Raw genomic sequence first — 19,248 nt, forward strand, 5'->3', positions numbered from 1 at the left:
CAGAATGCAGGCATCATTAAATGTCCTCTCCATATAAAATTTCTGCTCAATGCACTGTCTACTTAGGCTGTATTATGCTAGAAGGAACAAACATAATCTGTTCTAAATCCTGATGTCACTTATTACTGAATTATCAGAATTAACTGAATTATATTCTAGCATATATCTGAGACACAGACTCAAGATGCTATCAATTCACATGAAAACCTTTTCTTATTTTCTGTACTCTCAGAGAAGTAAAAACTGAGCAGAGTTCTAGATGTTTGAAATATCCTCTTTTCCACAGTTCTCTAACTAGAATTGATCATACCTTTTCAGCTTTTAGAGTATAATTCAAAATATATTTCTGTGTTTTATAACTGTTATGTTTCTCTGACACACCACAAAATTAAACAATGCCAATAAAAGTTTTCATAAAATCACAAACTTTAGACATAATGCACAATAATTTATGACATTTTTGTATATTATCCATAAAGTTCCTTAAAATAATTTTCATATTTGTTCAAATCCCATGGTTACCTTATTTTTCCCCTTTTTCAGCACTCATCCCAGAAGACATGCAGACAATTTTAACTATGCAGTTAGAATCTACTTGATTTTTGCCTCTTTTTCTTACAGTCTAGGAACTCATAAATTTCAAAAATAATAGAGTCCAGATTTTGCTACCAACAAAAGATAAGACAGTTAGAAACTGCTACTGCATGTTCCTCTTTTAGACAGTGCTCTATTTTTGTTGGTATGACCAGGCTGTCTACAATTACCATTTGCACAAACATCACAATTAAGCCTTAGATGAAGAGTCCTCTGTTCTTACAGCAGAAACACCTCATCCTCATCACTCTTTTCATGATTCATAGGAAAGAAACAGTGATTGTTTAGAAATAAATGCAAACTTCCAAAGGACATTAAAATGTCCAGCATGAGAAGATTTAAAATGAGATCTTATTAATTTTTGATTCACCATTTGGAAATAATGAAAAATATTGTCCCTAAAGCCACAATGTACACAATGACTGCATTGCAACTACTCTAATAAGAATACTTCATCTACATGAACAGTCTTCAAATACTGTAGCTAAAAGATGCTGTGAAAATTTTTTGCAAGGAAAAACTCTAATCTTGTCCATAGCTGTTGCATACAATTAAGAAACTTCCCTTATTTATTTGGTTCTTCCATAGCCTAACAATCTCTTTGAAGTTCATTTGAACAAGAGAAGCAATTAAAGTGTAATTTCCACATTAGCAAAGCAGACACATTGAAATAACATCTATTTCATTTAAAGCAAACTTCATCAAGGCATACCAAACCAACTGCATCCTGTGGCAGGGCAACTGAAATTCATCCATTTTATTTGTAGCAACATAGGTTTGACCTGCATGTCTGCTTCTAACTGCTGGTGGGTGGCTTTGCAGGAAGATTCTGTATGATAAACTCTGCATCATACAATAAATGCACCATCTCACCATATAATGCTGGATCTAAAAGGAAAAATGTCCTTAAAAATTGTAACAGGTATTTGCAGTCAGAAGAATTGATTGCCATTGTTTTAACTTCTGAAACTTCAAAAGCTTACAAAGATCTGCAAAAGTTATCCATTGCACAGTCCATAATCATGTACCTTTCCATATCTTCTCATACTGCTTCTCACACTCACCAATTCCTACTGACCTGCTTTAAATTTTTGCTAACTTCATTATTCTCCTTACAAAGCAAGAAAAATTTTGCATACCACTCCAAGGCCCTAGCAGCACAAAGCCATTAAGAAAGAAGTACTGCAGTTCTGCTCAGAAACTATACAAGGAAAGTGTTCTACCTGTAGCTGAGATCACCTTGCTGAGGAGCATCTGAGAGATCTGCTTGGGTGGGCACTGACAACCAGGCATGGCATCCTCAGCAGGCACAAAACACATGCAGGTACATCACACCAGCAAGCTGCATGGCATGGTGAGGATGCCATAGGTCTCCCTATTTCCTCTCCTTTTCTGAGAACAGTGACAGCAGCTGTACATGTATCCATCCATCACACTCTTGCAGACTTACCTAATGTATACAAGGGGCAGAAGATACAGCTGCTATCGATTTGTGGTCCGCCTGGCCCACAGCCACTGCTGTCTAGTGAAGTCTCATTGGAAAAACATGGATTGGTAATTGAGCTGAGGCATCCAGTTCTGTTTCACTTACTTCACTGTAAAACATCTCTGCATTGACCCCTCTTTGTAACACTGTGTCAGCATTTTTATGAAAGTTTCATATATTTAAGTGCTTCACAAGACCAAAATGTAAGTTGTTTATATTTTTTCATTGTTTGCCTTTTTTGATCACAGGGTATTTTGGGTTTTTGTTTTTGTTTTTCTTCCCCAGTTTCACTAATACATTAATTGCATTTCTTTGCTATCTTACTCTCAACAATTTTCAAGGCATTTTTCCTTTTGGTATAATCTGAATATGTGTGAAGATTTTCCTATTTCCATCCATGTGCATCTGTAATGTTTAAAAGATGTCACTTGACACCAGCAACCCAAGAGGGCAGTAGCTACAATTTCAATGCCAACGCAAACTGGTGCCATCGGCTGACTGCAAGAAGTGCACTTCCCAGGCTGGAGTACAAGACAGAGTTCAGCCTGAGCACTTCCATTTCCATTGCACAGAAAGCTATTCCAGGGGCAGAAGTGGGAGGATAGACATGGCACCAGGGCTCTTATTTCATAGGGATCAAGACACTAAAGAAGGCTTCCTTGGGCCACCAGTTCCACAAAGCCATTATTAGCTCTTCAGTGGTCTATGTAACTACTCCTGTATTCACAAGCATTTCTATTTATTCCCTCTTTTATCCTTTTTCATAGGGACCTTACCCTAAAGCAAACACTCAGTGGTATTTGGCATTGATCACACTAATTCAATGCATTTGCTGCTCCAGATGCTAGGGAATTACACTTTATCTCTTAACATTAAATATACACTTATATTTTTCTAAATCCATTCAACAATTACCTTTGCGTGTCTTTTAATTAGATCATCAATTGCTTCTATTGAAATAAAAATCATTAGCTCTGTTCTTACAGGATTTTACACTTTCCACAACAAATATTAATTAGTTACTGTATAAGTTTCAGAAGAAAAATTTGTTTTAAAGAATTAGATTCAAGATCTGTAAGCTTTTCAGGATTGCAGGTTAGGCTAGGAGAGAGTTCCTTTTTATATGTACTGTGCCATACTTCACATTCCTCAGGTCCTTCATAGAAACAAAAAAACAAAACAACCAAACCAACCAAAATGCAAGCCACAAAAAACCCAGAGTAATTCCAGCATTTGACTTTTTCCCATTGCTCCATGTTTTTGTTTTTTTTCCTCAAATATTACTTTAATGTAATTAGTGGTGATGCTTTAATTATTGTTTTACCTATCACAACACAGAAGCTACTTGGCTTGGTTTTTTTTTTTTTGTTAAGAATGCTTTCTGTCTCTGAAGATATTTATCCCAAATTACCATGACATCCTGATTGGAGTCTTTGTCCTTCCAAAGCAAACACAGAACTTAAAATCATTAAAAAAAAACAATCAAAGACATGAAGGTATCATCCATATATTTTGCAAGTATACCAGTTGTGAAAAAGAGATAGCAATGTGTGAAAATGTCATGTATAAATCCATACTTGAGTTTTTCATGGAAGCAGTGCAAGTGACTTTATATGAGTGTTCTGTCCTCATTCTGCAACCCCTGCACTGCAAGGTGGCAGTAAACACTCTGCTTCTCCATCCCTTTTCCTAGGGAATTTATGACCAGATTTCATTCTCTCTGGAATAAATATCCAACACAGAAAGGAGTAAAGGCAAATACCCCAGAAGATGGCAGATTTGAGCTCAGCCAACAGCCTTTAAAAAAACCTCTGAGCCATTCATCTGCTTTTAGCCTTTACCTTTCAACTCAACTGCAAATTGTATTTAAGGAGATACACATTTACCACCTTTTTGCAAAATATACTGGAAATCTTTATCAACCTTTATCAATAAAGGTCAATAAACTGAAACCTATCAGGATTTAAAAAAACATAAATTTGAAGTATTTGTAAAAAAAAAAAAAAGTCCTTTTTACTCTCTGGACATAAAATATATACTTATTATAAACAAATATTCTATTAACCTATCTGCTCAAAAGGGGCAACACTTTGATATGGTTTGCTTTCAGCCATAATCCCAATATAGCTGTCTTAAGAGAGGCAGGTATTGGAACTGTGTTACTTATAGTCAATGGCAAAAATTCAGAAGCAAGTATGTATCTCATTGCTCTATACAGTACATATACGACAATCATTCACCCCTTCTCATTCATGGGGATGTTTACACAGAAGTTGATACAAATAAGAGTGGCAGGGTCCAGAACTTGTTTACATCTAATTTACCGAAGATATGTGTAAATTTTCCCAGCATTACAATACACTGCCTTATTCCCTGCCAACTTTGACCAAATGGTGAAGTACAAAAAATTAAAACCAGACATGAAATACACTTAATAAATATATATTGAGCATGCACGGCCTAATACTTGTTGCTTGGTATCAATGGTAGCAAAAACTCTTACTTTGCAAATTGCACAATGTAATTCCACTTAAAGCAGTCATCTGCTATGAATAATATGTTATTAGACTTGTAAGAAATAGAGTAGAAAACTATGTGCAAGCACAAAAGAGACTTTTAAGAGTTTAGCCATAACTACATCTCTTTGTGATTAATTTTAAGAAACAAAAGTCAGAATTGAAGATCCATTATTAGTACTGGTCCAATTACACATGCCCAAAAATGATAAAAGATTATATGATACTTTAACATTTAATGAAAGGCTTTACTGAGATTTCTGAAGCTATGAATTATGTCAGGGTGCAATTTATTTCTCTGTATTTCATTACACTGCTACTAAATTTTTGCCTGAAGAAGAAGAAGAAAACTCCATTTCATTACCAGGAATGAAGGACTATGGGAATGGACTGATTAAGTATACACTCTACAAGACAGTAGGTAAGTATTTCTTTATGACTACCAAAAGTTTTTGACTTAATTTCAAGTTAATTAACAGCAAACATAATCTCATATCCAATTAACAAATTCACTCACCATGATTCCAGTAAGTAAACAGACCCCTTTTCCACAGTATGTATTTGGTACCATATCCCCATATCCAATGGATAGAAAAGTTATTGAAATCAACCACATTGCTCCAAGGAAGTTGCTAGTAACATCCTGTTGGTCATGGTATCTGAAGAGAAGAAGAAAATTTCTCTATCAGGAAAACATTTATGGTCTCAGAAAAAAAAATTGTATTTACTGATCATACAATCATTTTTGTATGCAAAATTTTAAAAGCAGCTGTAAGGAATTAAACATAACACAAATACAATTACATCAGCAGTAATGAATCAGAAGATATAAAAATAGCACCAGTAGTAGAAATTATTTGTGATTCAGTATTTGATTATTATTGTAAAGTAGCAGAAATCTCTACGTTTTCAACAGAATCTCTTCACCAGGGGTACAAGTCCTGGTAATAATCTGCAGTAGCATAAGACACCTACCATAGTTGTGGTCTGAAGCAAATATGAGAGTCAGAAAAGGTTGTATGCACAACCAGACTGCTAAGTATATCTTCATCTCCTTGGCCTAAATGCAAGTCTACGATCCGAAATCCAATATCTGAGCTAACACATAAATGCTGACTTAGACAACCTATGGTCTTGCCTCTCCTACAAGTTCAAGGTAAATAAAAAGTATTTTATTTCTCACCATCAAAAGAAGTTTACCTCAAATATACCAAAAACTCCCTTTAGCGTAAGTCAGGTATCACGTGAAATTTCATAATGTGCCATTTCTTGGCTTAGCTTCAATATTATAGTAGAATATGTTCATTTTTCCCTTCCAAAAACCACCAAGCTTAGATTAATAATCTTGTCTTCACATGTCATATATACCTAATGGAAGGTGATGATAAATTTCACATTTAAAAACATGTTGTCACCACTCAGTCTGTGGTGGGAAAAAAAAAATGCTTAATAGCCTAAAGTAGGTGGAATTTTTCTCCCTGAACAGAGCAGCTCTGCCACTGAGACTATCTGCGGCTGCCACTGCCAACTTAAGGTTGCAATCACCCCTGCAGCTGCTGTGAAGCCTCAGCCTAAATGCTGTTAGGTTGCCCAAGGGTATTATTTTAGCCAGTCCCTAAATCCGTGTCTCAAAGGGGGTCATAGAGAGCCATTTATTTAATTAGTTCACAAATCCGAAAACAAGCTGCTTCCCACAACTGAAATAACTGCTTCTGTTTCCTTCCTTTCCGGACCACAGTCTCCATGACGGACCAGGAATTCAGAGCAAGCACACAGGCACTCTCAGGAAACTCCCTATTCTCACACTCCTAAGATATTCACCACAAATGTCTGCAAAATACTATCTTCGAAGTCCCACCTATGCTCTGATGATTACAACAACATAAAAGCTCTTTGACTACCAGAGACCGACCACAGCAATCACTCCAGTCAAGCCTGTTCCATACTTTGTCTGTATTTTCCTCTCTTCGTGTCAGTGCTGTTCCCTCACATACTTTATACAAGTTTTTCTGTTTTGCCTAGAACAAAACTTAGAACAATTTAGTAAAAGCCCACATTTGGAGGCCCTAAGGACATAAACAATGATAACCACAACAGCAAAAGGAGTTAAAAAAAGAACACCAGACTTAACTCATGACCACAGAGCTTTGCATATAGCAAAACAAAATCTGACTTTTTTTTTTCTAGACTGCACTAAATGTTATGGATTTTAGTCTGCATGTAACAAACATTAAGTTTAACTTAGCAAACATCTTAAGTAACAGATATGGAATATATGAATGGAGAGAGAGAGAAACACACGGTTGTCCCATCCAGGAGGTAAGAAGAAAGCCTGTGCACCTATCATGCTAATCCCTACAGAGTATCAAGTAAGAAATGTGATCCATAGGGTGTGGATGAGCTTCACAGAAGGGTTCTAAAGCCACAATACATTCTAAGTTTAGCAACTCAGGTAAATAATAATAAATGCTCACATAAATATTTATAATACATTTCTTTAATGCCTCTTTCGATTTGGAACCTGGTCATTTCCATGCTTCATATGACTGAAAATAGAATGTTCAAAGACAACTCACTAAGGTTCCAGAAATAAATAACCCATAAGGAATGTCAAAACTACTTTCTTAAGTCTTGAACGACACGGGGAAGAAATAATGGCAGTCTTTATCCATTTACCCATGTCTGAAAACATACAAGCCAACCTACATATAGGTTCTTTAAAAAAGGTGACACAAATTTTAAAAAGAACATCAAAAGTTTTTCAAGTTTCATTGGAGACTTGGAGACAATTAAGGTTCCCTAGATATGCTATTCATTAAAGCCATCTACATCACTATTTGTTAGCACAATTCAAAGACCTGTTTAAATGTTTCCATCTTGTTACCTCAGGCCTCCTGGATTTCCTACTCGGAGTAATTAATCTACTTATGATTTAAGGCTATAGTTCAGCAATCAAATGTTTCATATTTAATTTTAAAATAATCACCAGTACTTATGAATGAATTTACTGTGACTAAAAAACAAAGGGTCTTTTGTGTCTTCCCTATTGCTGCAACTGCTCAAGCACTGTAAAGCATGCAAATTACCTAATATTAAAAAAAAACAAAACAACTTTTTCTCTTGCAACCTTACAAGGAAAGCTGAAGGGCTGAAGTTAAAATTCTGAAGTAAAATAGAGGAAATATAAAAGGGTATCACACTCATGATAACCCTATAATTTCTTCGCCATATTTTTAAGGCGGTTTAATATTGCGTCATACTTTTTGCTACTTCACTTAAGATTTCAACCTTGCTCAAGATTTTAACTATTTTTAACCATCTCTGTGGTTAGCAGCTCTGGTACATGTCAAAACACTTTGGATTTTCATAAGATTACAGTTGTGTCAGCATAGATTTCCAAGTACTTTACTAAGCCACTAGGCACCACTATCACTTGGGACTCAAGACTGAACAGCAAAGCCAGGACCTTTCACTTCACTATTGAGATTAACCCCAGTAGAGCCAATTCCAGTGGACATTCTAGAAAGAAGAAAAGCCAACCACACCAGGACTGGAGCAGAGCTGTCTCTCACTGTCCGTCATCATAAGCCACTACAGTCATCTCCTCATTCCAAGAAAGACAGCTAGGATGTAATACATTCCAATAATCAACTATACTTTTCCTAAAGTAACTATTCAACCTATACCTGAGATTTCTGAAAACCAAAACACTTAAACATGAAGAGCTAGAAAACCTGAAAGCTCAGAGTTAAAGAAAATGAAACAAAGATTTCCTTTCAGTGACACAAGTTTCACATAAAGCAGAATCTTGTTATTACAAGCCAAATTCCAAAATGGAAGATTTGTTGTAATTAATTATTATTTATAAAAAGGTTTTTATATTTAAAATATTTTCTTATTTTTTTATTTTTAAATTTAAAAAAATTTAGATGACAAATATATTCATGTAAATATGTAAAGCCCCACTATTCTTAATCAATAAAAACTTGCATAAGAAATACAGTGAATCACTTGAAGATAAGAACTAATATTTAACTGTATTAAAACTGCATCTATATGCAGTTTGATTTTCTTGATTACACCCAGGCTCTCATAGCTGCAGAATAAAGGGTCATTTAGAAAAGCTATTTATTCCTGCAGTGTACAAAAATCATTGGCTGAAGTCACACAGGCATTAAGAATTATTTATCACACTTCTTTCCTAGTAAAGGATATGTCAGCAGGCAGGCAGTGCTGCAGCTGGAACACACCAGGCAGTCATTATCCTGTGAAACACCACTATACAGTTCTCACCAATCAGCATATATAAGCCTTGACACCACTACAATTTAAACCAAAAACCAGCTGAATGATTATATTTGTGAAAAAATAGCATGGCTCAATTCCTTCTCAAGCCAAACTGAGTGGGAGTTTTACATCTCATCTCAGAAAAATATAAATATATTCCTCAGGCAACAATACTGTGGTGCCTTTGTTTGTCAAAGAAATATTTCAAAGTCTTTATCATACAGCAGTGTCTTTCTTCTGCTTTCACTGCTGGTATCACGATTTTCAGTATTGCTTCTCTTCCCTATTTGTACATGATGTAAGTTTCATTTAATTGGTAGAATATCTGCTTTTTAGCTGCACATAATTATCACACATTCACATCTGGACATCTAAGACACATTTATCTTAAAAAGAGATTAATAAGAAGTAATCAAGTATGACATTAAACCTGACCACTGGTGCTTTAATTCACACTCAGCAGTTTCAACTCACTTACTCTTGCCTCCATGAACAGCCTCTGATAACTTTGTTGTCTTTGGTTTTGCCTTCTTGAACAAGTCAAGGAAAGAACTAAAAATTATTGAAAAGATGACTATTTCTGTAGAAGAAAATGGCCTGTTTTTACCATAATCATAAAGAAAATTCTGGCAATGGCAATTCAGGCTGAGTTTTTTCTTGTCAAATCTTAAAATCTTTAAGACTATTAACAGCTGGAAACAATCTTATCCCATTAAATCAGAAACTTGTCAAGGCTCTGTTGAGAAACTGATTGATCTAACCACCTATTAAAGCTCCCCCACAGCATCAGACCATTCTGTTACTAACTGCCTTTTCAGTCTTAGCTAGATGGTTAATACTGGCAACATTTTATCTGTGATGATATCAGAGATGTCTTTGTATTCCTTCTCCCTTCCTCCCTTAAAAGAAAGGAAAAAAAGAAATCCATAATGAAGTCAACGGAAGAAATGCTGCCTGCCTTGATGGGCTTAGGATCAGAAGGGCAGCTTGAAAAAAATGTATGCCACCCCTTATCTTTTTTCTAACACATCAGTTGATGTCCCCAAAATATTTATGAAGACCAGCAAAAATGTTCTTGTCACAATAAGTGCTAAATGGAAGTATGAAACACCACAACAAATGCCAGCATTTCAAACAGACTGACTCACAACAGTAGCAGTTGTGAACCCAACCAAAAGTAATGGGTAAGAGTCAGCTGATTGGATTGCTTCTACCGCAGCCAAAAATCTCCATGATTTTTCTGCTAAGAGAATTTTCAAGCTATTTACACAAAGCTCATAAAACCAAGAAATGTGAAGTATTCTAGGTAATTAGCATAAGTTATGCTAGCTAAGATGAATGAAAAATATGATCTAAAAGAAAATTAAAGGACATAGGAGAGAAGAAAAATCAACACAAAATCAGATGGTGAGATAGTATGTTTTAAGAAATTTTATCATTGTTTTTAATATAAATTATGGTTTAAATATAAGGGTGAAAACATAAAATTACGCCTAGCTGCTGTCAGATACCCACCCATCAATGCCTGAGCAATAGATAACCCACCAGTAGACAAAAAAAGGATTAATTGTCATTTTTACTAACAGTGCCAAGCTTCTATTTGTCCTCGTCTGGTGGAGGCTGTGTCTTCAATGGTGCTGTAGAGAGCTGAAGCTGTGCTAAATCAGTACAACTGTCTGCAGCTGTAGTAGATGGGAAGATTTTCCATCTTTCCAAGAGAAGCCATTCAATTGCAAGCAAAAAAGATGCTGCAGCTCCTTAAAAGTATGTGCCTTTTTAAAATTTTTTTTCTATTTTTTTTAACGTGCATCGAATAATAGTGTTAAGAATGTTAAGGAGAATCTGTTGAATCAATTCTGTAAGTACTGGGAAATTGGCAAAGCTTTAAATTTATGATAGCCATCCACTAAAAAGAATAGAAGTAAAGGTAGGACAGCTCAGTATCAATGTATCAAAAAGTAATCCTGCAAATAAAGTGGTAACTACTGCTTCAGAAGGTCTTGACTATATGAAAACAATAACCTGTCTTACCAAAGTTTTCAGAGAGTTTAAGAACTTTTCCTTGCCTCAGTTAAGAAACACACCCACCTCTCCTCAAGTCCCAGTTTTGGTACTTATCCCCCAGTAGAGGCGTAGTCTAACTCCCACCGTGTTCTTTTCAGCAGTTTCAAGCTATTTCGTTCCTGCAGTGGCATAACTGAAGTTGTGACTTGTTGTGACTCAGCAGTATAATGAATATTCCTAAAACTCTTGGAAAGCTCTACAAAAAGTCCTAGACAAACCCTTAACTCCTAGAGATCTGAATGAGATTTGCCTACAGAAGTCATATAATCTGTTTTGAAAAAAAAATCAGGACTGCTGTGCCTAAATATGGTTCAATTTAATAAACATAAATGTGCACAGCAGAACAGAAAGTAAGGTATGTAGGAATACCTTTGTGTCTCTCAGAGGTGAAAGCTGGGACTAACACTAGCAGCTGTCACAAAGGTTCCATGACTGATTCTTCTGATTTCAAAAAACTTACATTCATTATTCTTTATAAAAAATTTAGTTCAATCTTAAGAATTTGGACTAACGCATTTTATTATGTTCAGACCATCTTCCTTCAGAAAGATCTATCTTCTTCATGTTGTAGAGCAGGCTCAGGAATTAAGCTTTTCTCAGCTCTTTTTCTTTATATTAGATAATATTCTGTCACCAGTAAAGAGAGCTTGCATGTTTCAAAGGAATGCCTTTAGATTTTAAAAACTCAACTCCCTAACCTTTCCCAGCTCCTATATACACACCCAAACTGCAGAATAAGTAAGCATGCTTTATGCAGCTCAAACTTTAAGAGGTAAAATCAGGCTCTAATGGTTGGTATTAGTTGCTGGATCAGGACTAGCAACTAGCACCAAAACAGCATGGTATGGATAAGTACCCTTATTCATGGACTTTGGTACATGCACTGCAATGTGCTCCACATGATTTCCAGGGTCATATGTCACTTTTTGGTCTTCACAAAAAAACACATTAGTGTCTTTTCCAATGCAAAGCACAAAAGGTCACAGCATAAAATGCCTTATTGACACAGCATTTTGGCCTCATTTTTTTCTAAATGAAATGTCACTTTTTAATTCTTCTTAGCTCTCTGACAGACTCTTTGGAGATAAGAAGTTAAGGTTTTTGTTACAGCTGATGACCATTTTGGTGGCCTTCACCTTCCAAAATCTCAGCTTCACAGTTTGATTAGCCTGTTTGCCCTCTGGCTAAAACCCAATGAACTCAAAGTCCTCTATAATGACACATGTTTAAAAATAATTCTTAAGTGAGACATTAAAAAATTACATAACACTGAAATTCTTCATTTTTCCAAAAATACTGGCACATTTCAAAGAAGCAAAAGAGCCTTTAAATGCATCAGTATTCTTATATGGAAAAAATTCTTAGTGAACAAGCAATACATCAGGCTTTCCATAAAGCACAGGAAAAATGAGTAGTTGATGCCCTTTTGTTATTTTAACAGCTTAGTGAGGAGAACACTGGCCATGGGGAGTGAACTTGTTGTCAGGCTTCTCCTAAGCACAAAGCTGATTTACATCATCATCCTCATCTCACTGTTCTTACCTGTTAGGATACAGGCTGTCAGAGCATCTAAGGATATGTTTTTGAAATTATTTGAATTTAAAATGACTCTCCTGTGGAGAGACGTACTGTCTGAAAAGCTTAACACAGATGCTGGAAAAAGGAATATGTCTGTTAATACCCTTGAAAAGCCACATTTTGTGCAAACATAAACTCTGCTTTGAAAGCAAAATTCAACAAGTAATCCAGAAAGGGGAGTGACTGCGAACACGCTGACTATAAGAAATAAAATCTGAAATATCCAAGAGCTGCTCCTTCTGTAGTTCTGTATATTATGTTTATCAGAAGTTGTTCTGTAAAATAAATTACTATAAATATGCAGTCAACATGCCATTAAAATACATCAAAATGAAGGAGACTGAAGCGACATAAGCAAGCTTGAGGGAAAACTATTTGTCAGTACTTTTTAATCTTATTTTTAAATATATGCATTCATATTTTCAGACAGCCATATTTTCAACACAGTCTAATCACTAAAGCTTGTCAATACAATAAGAAAGAATTTTATTTTGAAAGTTTCCTTGAATTTTTCAAGGTCCACAAAAGCACTGGCTAAAGCTGCGCTATGATGGAAATATGAATCATTCAAAATCAAAGAGTTTCTTAATGAGCTCTACTGTGAATCATTCATTATATTCACTAATTCTAACCCTTCTAAAATTTTCCCTTATCTTGCATTTTGCATTTCCTCTGGAGATGCCCTGTTACTATTTTATACCTAAGCCTCTCTCAGAAGGAGGAAAGATTGTTTTAAAAATTGAGATTATCAGACTCAACTGATATCTAAAGATTCTGAATTAGTCTGCTGAAGAAAAACTTTGGAAGTTTTAGACAGTAGAAATAGAATTAATCGCTACAGACTTTAAATGAAACATGCCTATTTTATATTTTTTTTTTTTTTTCTGGCATAAACCAGCACAACTAAGTAAAAGTTATCATTTCATGGGGGAAGAAAACAGGAGGAGGTTAAATTATATAGCGAAGATTATAGAAAAGATTATGAAGAATATAGCGAAGATTATGCTGAATTCTTTTCTTCAAAAAGATGTTCTGACAAACAGAGCATTCTGAAGGCATTTTTCTCTAATGGAACTAATTTATCATCATGAAATTTACTAGTTCTGTTTGCCTTCTACAAAAAGGAATGAATTACGAGATCATGGTCATAAAGCCTGCTGGTTTGTATTTTTTTGTGCAAATTTCATTAGGATATGAATAAATTTATCAACATATGCAAGCTCTTTAATGTAATGGACCTTGGGAACAGATGACTAAAATAAAATAAAATAATATAAAATAAAATCGCCATGCCAATTCCCTTTCCTTTAGAACTGAAAAACAGAATACTGCATTCATCAAAATGTATGTTCTGGATAAATTAGAGAATAAAACTGGTTTGAATAGGACAGCACCCTACAAGTAAACATTCTAAAAAAATCTAGACAGAATTTACTTAGTTTGGATCAGAACAGAAGCCTGCAGTCAGTACAAGTTTCATTCAGTTCCTCAGAACTGGGGACCAGTTTAACACTCTGTATCAGGAACACTGCTGTAGCTACACGCTTAACATAAATCAGCCAAATTGAACTTATTGTTGACTACACTTTCATTTATTTTATAAAAAGGAATGACTGTATTTACAGTTTAGCTTCTGTAAGTCACTGCTTTAAACTAAAGAGATTTTACTGAATATTTCTAAAGACAATTTTGAACCCAAAGTCTGTATACTTTTGAGAGTTGGCTGAAAGTTGTACTCTCACTAACAGTTCATTAGTGAAGTGCTGGGCACTACATTTAATGTTCTGGAATTTAAAGTATAAAAACATAACTATGGATTGCTGTATGAGAAAAGAAACAAAGAAAGCCCTTTTAACAAATATTTGCCACTTACTTTTTATGTATGAAACTTCAGCATGAGATTGTCAATATTTAAGAAAAAAAACCCTTTTGAAATTTTGTTCTTTGTCAAACCTATCAGAAGGTTAGGAAAATACTTTGGAGTAATTTTTTTTGATTAATGTAGAAAAGCCAATTGAGATTGAGGATTGAGAAAGGTTATCTACACAGAACAGATTCTTGTGACTCTGTTACCATATGTCTTACAGCACAGTGAGTTTACACGGAGCAGCTACGGGATGGACTTCTGCCACAAGGTCCTCAAGGCAAATGCAAGTTGAGAGAATACCATAATTTCAGATAGGCTAGGAAGAAATGCAATAGAGCTACATGTAGTACTTTACTCTGGCGATGGTAATAAAGGAACATCATCCTCATTTGCATATACAGACCTCTGCAGTGTCACATTTGAAGACAGATGTGTTGCCCACCTAAATGCAACCAAAAAGAAAAGGCTTAGGAGACCTTCACCATAATATGTTAAATATGCTAGATACAGTTATGGTTTTCTTTGCTCTATTTTAGGCCTTGACATGTTGTCACCAAAATCTGTTATACTGTCAGTGTGAGATCATAGGAAGTCTGAACCTTGTACTTTTCTCCCCCCTTTTGTCATTAAAAAGAGTAAAATCTGACTTTTTGCTTGTCAAGCCAAAAAAAAAATACAAAAAACTTTGCATTTTTAGCTTGTTTGCTATTTGCTTTCAGGACAGTATAACTTTTGTAGGGATCATTCTCATTTTAATGACAAACATTTACCAAAACCAAAAAATTTTGTACTATTCTCACAAAAGCTAAGAACGTGATGGAATACTCTCTACTGATAATTTTTTTTTTTAACAAAACCATTTTGTTGCCTGATATCCTGGTCTTCATTCAAGACTTTCTGACTGCATTTCAATGAAGCACTGAAAAAAGAATTAAATTCTGTGCTCTGGAGGAACTTGAGCAGATTTTTAGAAATAAAAAAAATAAAAAACCAAACACATATTTTCACTCTGTTTTTAACAAAGGGGAAAACTCAGGATGGTGTGGCAACAGAACTTACCTTTTGCACTATCTATACTTGAAGCATGTGTCTAAGAGTGTATATGCAGAACATGTTGGACGAGTCCTTTAATAAACCAGAATTTATCTAATACCTGTTGTTTACACCAGTAGCAAATTCTATGCGACTCATACAGCAGATATGTGAGTTATCTATGTGACTTTCATGCTTCAACTCAGTTCCTTGGTAAAGATTTAGACAGGCAGGCACATAACCAGGGGTCATGCTTAACTAAGGTTGTACACAATGGGAACATTCAGCTTTGGGACTGCTGTCTGTAACTATAGTGGCTTGCTAGGAAAATTAGATTTAATTTAACTGTTACTAATTATTCATTATTCAGAGTGTTGAATGCTTCATAAAGGATGTCAACATAATTAGCATTAAATTGCAACAACAAGCTGGAAGATGAAATGTTAAACAAACTTGAAATCAAATATACAGTTCTCTCATAGCCCTAGAGATGAGTTCACTGATGGGACAAATACAGAAAAAGTGCAATATGCACAAACAGGTCTAGTTCTAGCAAGAATGGTGCCCTTAAGGAGAAAGCTATTAAGCCTCCTCCATTCACTTGTTTGACTTGCAAGACTTTACAAATACAAGAAAAATTCAACCAAGTTGAAAGAAAAAAAATCACAAGCATTTTTAAGAACTCCAAACATGACTGGAGAACTACAACTTTTCAGGTATTTTAACTGTTTCAGCTGTTTGCTTCATAAAAAGTATCTGAATTTACATCTCGAAAGAATCACAAAAACTAACAAAAAGAGACTATTTATTTGGGGTTCCTCCCCCCTCCTCATTTTAAATGAGTAAAAAAAACTTCATTGCAAGTCAAAGACACTTTTTTCCATTAGCAAAAATCCATGACATTAAAGAATAAACAAGTCTGAGATCTCATCATCTTTGGTTTGGAAAAGAAAAACTGGACACTGAACTGTAGATGTTGGTCTCATTTGAGTAGAGTATGGGCCACGTTATACCTAAGCTGTATCTCTGAAACTACAAAACTTTCATATTAAAAATTTGTAAACAAGCATATGTTGTCGATAGATAGATTAGATAGATAGATAGATGATTGACAGATAGATAGATAGATAGATAGACAGAAAAAATTTCCTGTAAGAATTCAACTACATTTGAACGTTACCTTTTAGAGAACTCAAAAAATGATGTGACTAAAAGAAAAAATATATTTGATGTTTAAAAATATTTTTCTTTCATGTTTAAAAGCAAAAACCCTTGATTTTCTCTAGATTGTATCTGAGTTCCAAAAATTCAGTTGTTACTCCCTTAAAGGGGGAGAGGAAAATAATTCCAGCTATATGGATTAAAGATCCCTGGCAAACACATGAGATCCATAGTCTTTCTTCTCCATAAGGTACAGCTTCAGTCAACTTGTCCTCCAGATTCTGGAGTCCTGACTGGAGAGGTATGTGTGCAACTGAGGTACAGCCACAAGGACTTCAGCAGGGAATGGCTTACGTATTCTGAATATCTTTCCCAAAAGCATGAGAAAGAAAAATGTAAACATGCAGAATTAATAATATTTCCCCTGTTTTCATACCTCCCATGAGGTTTCTCAGAATGAGTATATCTAGATTGCATGTACAACAATTTGAAGCAATATAAAACATCAGCACTGCAACCACACTTTAATTGAATCCTTTGCACACTAAGTTCAAATAATTTTTTTTATTCAGAATAGGGACATCACACCAAGCAATAGCAAATAAACATAATTATATGAATGACAGACACAAAGAGCTTAAATGACTTTGGTCAAGGTCACAACAGATTTGTAGGTTGGATTCTCTAGCTCATGCTATTTTCAAGAAACAGAACACCTATTTTGTTAGTAAATAATGCAGTTTGCCACTAAAAAAATGCACTGCTTATTGCTTTTGTGACTTTAAAAATTATTTGTATATATTTAGCATACTTTTGCTGGTATACTAAAATCTCCATATCAGTGTTCTATACTACCAAAAGTACTGCTGCCACTTACCTCAATAACAGAAGAGTGCTAGGGTTGATCCTACTAAAAACATGCTAACATTATTGTAGCCTAAATTTTTATTTTCCTTTCAAAAAAGAATTAAAGTAAACTGATAGAATGTGGAATTCCTGGTACAGATTGCTGTGTGTCCTGCACATACTAGATCAGGACACAGCATCTGCTTCTCGGCCTATTATCTATGCTAGCCGTGATTTTCTAAAAATCAAGATAAATCATGCTCCACAACATCAGAAATACAATCACTGAAGGACAACAGTGTCCGGCTGAGGTAAACTGACGGTGTCAGCTGGCCTTCTGCCTCCCAACACAAGAAACAAGGCAAGCAACTGATGGGATCTGCCTGCAAGGAGAAAATACCACTCTAAAAGCAGTATTATTAAGAATTACCATGCACATTTTTTGTAAATCCTTGTAGGCTTGGGAAAGGAAAAAAAATGATGCAGAAGGTATTACTGAGAGCTGGCAAGTATCAAGGTGTTCAGCTAACTAAATGTAACATATAATTTGCCTTTGAACACCTTGGAAAGAATCTACTGCAAAAGACTGCAATTTAACATCAAAGTTTAAACAGTCAGTTACCATTTTAGAATCTCATTAGTCTGAAGGTGTATCATGATTTTCTGAAAAGATGAATGATTAAAAACAGAGTTAAAAAGAAAAGACATTTGGGCATGAATACTTGATCTGAAATCTTTGTTCAATTTCAGGGAATGTGGTATCTCTGATTTCAGACTGCGAGAAGCTTTGCCAATTACATCTACTGCATTCTTTCTAGTACAAAATAATAAGAGGTGACCTTTAACTCAAGGAATTAGAACACCAAGTATCTTCTTTCTGAAATGCAGTGAAAAGATACTTTTTTCTTTTATTATAGAGGCTATTACTTAATGTAAGTATTTTGCAAAGTTGTTTTCCACAAGTACTACGGCCTGCCCAAAAAATGCATAGTCTAGCTCCTGAACTGACACTAAGGTCATGTATATATTCTGGACAATTGTTAGGGCAAGCCACTTAAACTAGAGTGACTTCAAACTGGTAAATTCAGGTTATTCAATAACAACAAAGAATGCAGTGACTGAAGAACATGGAATAAAGATTAAGCCTTCTGTCATCCTCCTGCAGCTACCAAAAGCCTTGAAGCCTTTTGAATGCACTTCCAAACAGCACCTGCACCGGAGTACACTCCACATTGCCCTACCCACTGCAAGCCCAGCAGTTGGTGAGGCACGTACTACAAACCCATGGCCAAGCTTCTCCCTCAGGTGTACTGTAGACAACCACTGAATTCTAAAGAAAGCAACCGACCCTGCTGGCACAACTGATTATAACTAAAATACCTTCCATGCTCTGCTGTACTTTTCGCCAGAGCTGATCAAGGGAGCAGCTTCTTTCCTTTCGAACTCATGACCTACATCCACGCTGTATGTACTAGAGAGGTGACAGTCAAAAAAAGGAAAACATGCTCAGGCAAAATTCTCTTCTTCCCTCAAGCAGGATTAAGTCGCAATGGGACTAAAATATTGTTTCTCCCTTCTACATAAAATTATTCAATTTAACTTTATACAGCAGCTAAAGACACAATATATTTTGACTCTTTGATGCTTTGCTTCACTAAAAAAGTACCCAGACCATATGCGACTGCTAAAACACAGACTGGCTCAGGGCTCTTTTTATGTAAATTGAGACAAGGTATTCCTGCTAGGTGTCTCTTCTGTTTACTAAAAAGATAATAGATTTTACAGATAATAATTAGGCACTCCCTAAAGTCTTATTT

General features: G+C 35.2%; 1 protein-coding gene across 2 annotated transcripts in view; it reads right to left on the reverse strand.

Moving 5' to 3' along the window:
- KCNN2 (potassium calcium-activated channel subfamily N member 2) overlaps positions 1–19,248 on the reverse strand; it is a 67,965-nt gene that overhangs the window by 16,142 nt on the left and 32,575 nt on the right. Inside the window, exons 5-6 of one of the 2 annotated variants that reach the window (XM_062513209.1) lie at positions 14,796–14,834; positions 5,114–5,255 (exon numbers count right to left, since the gene is read on the reverse strand). In XM_062513209.1, the coding sequence (XP_062369193.1) occupies positions 5,114–5,255; positions 14,796–14,834 (181 nt within the window). The remainder of the gene's footprint in view (positions 1–5,113; positions 5,256–14,795; positions 14,835–19,248) is intronic. The other variant, XM_062513210.1, reaches the window with a different exon arrangement.

The sequence above is a fragment of the Cinclus cinclus genome, chromosome Z, assembly GCF_963662255.1.
Source record: "Cinclus cinclus chromosome Z, bCinCin1.1, whole genome shotgun sequence".
Classification (NCBI taxonomy): domain Eukaryota; kingdom Metazoa; phylum Chordata; class Aves; order Passeriformes; family Cinclidae; genus Cinclus; species Cinclus cinclus.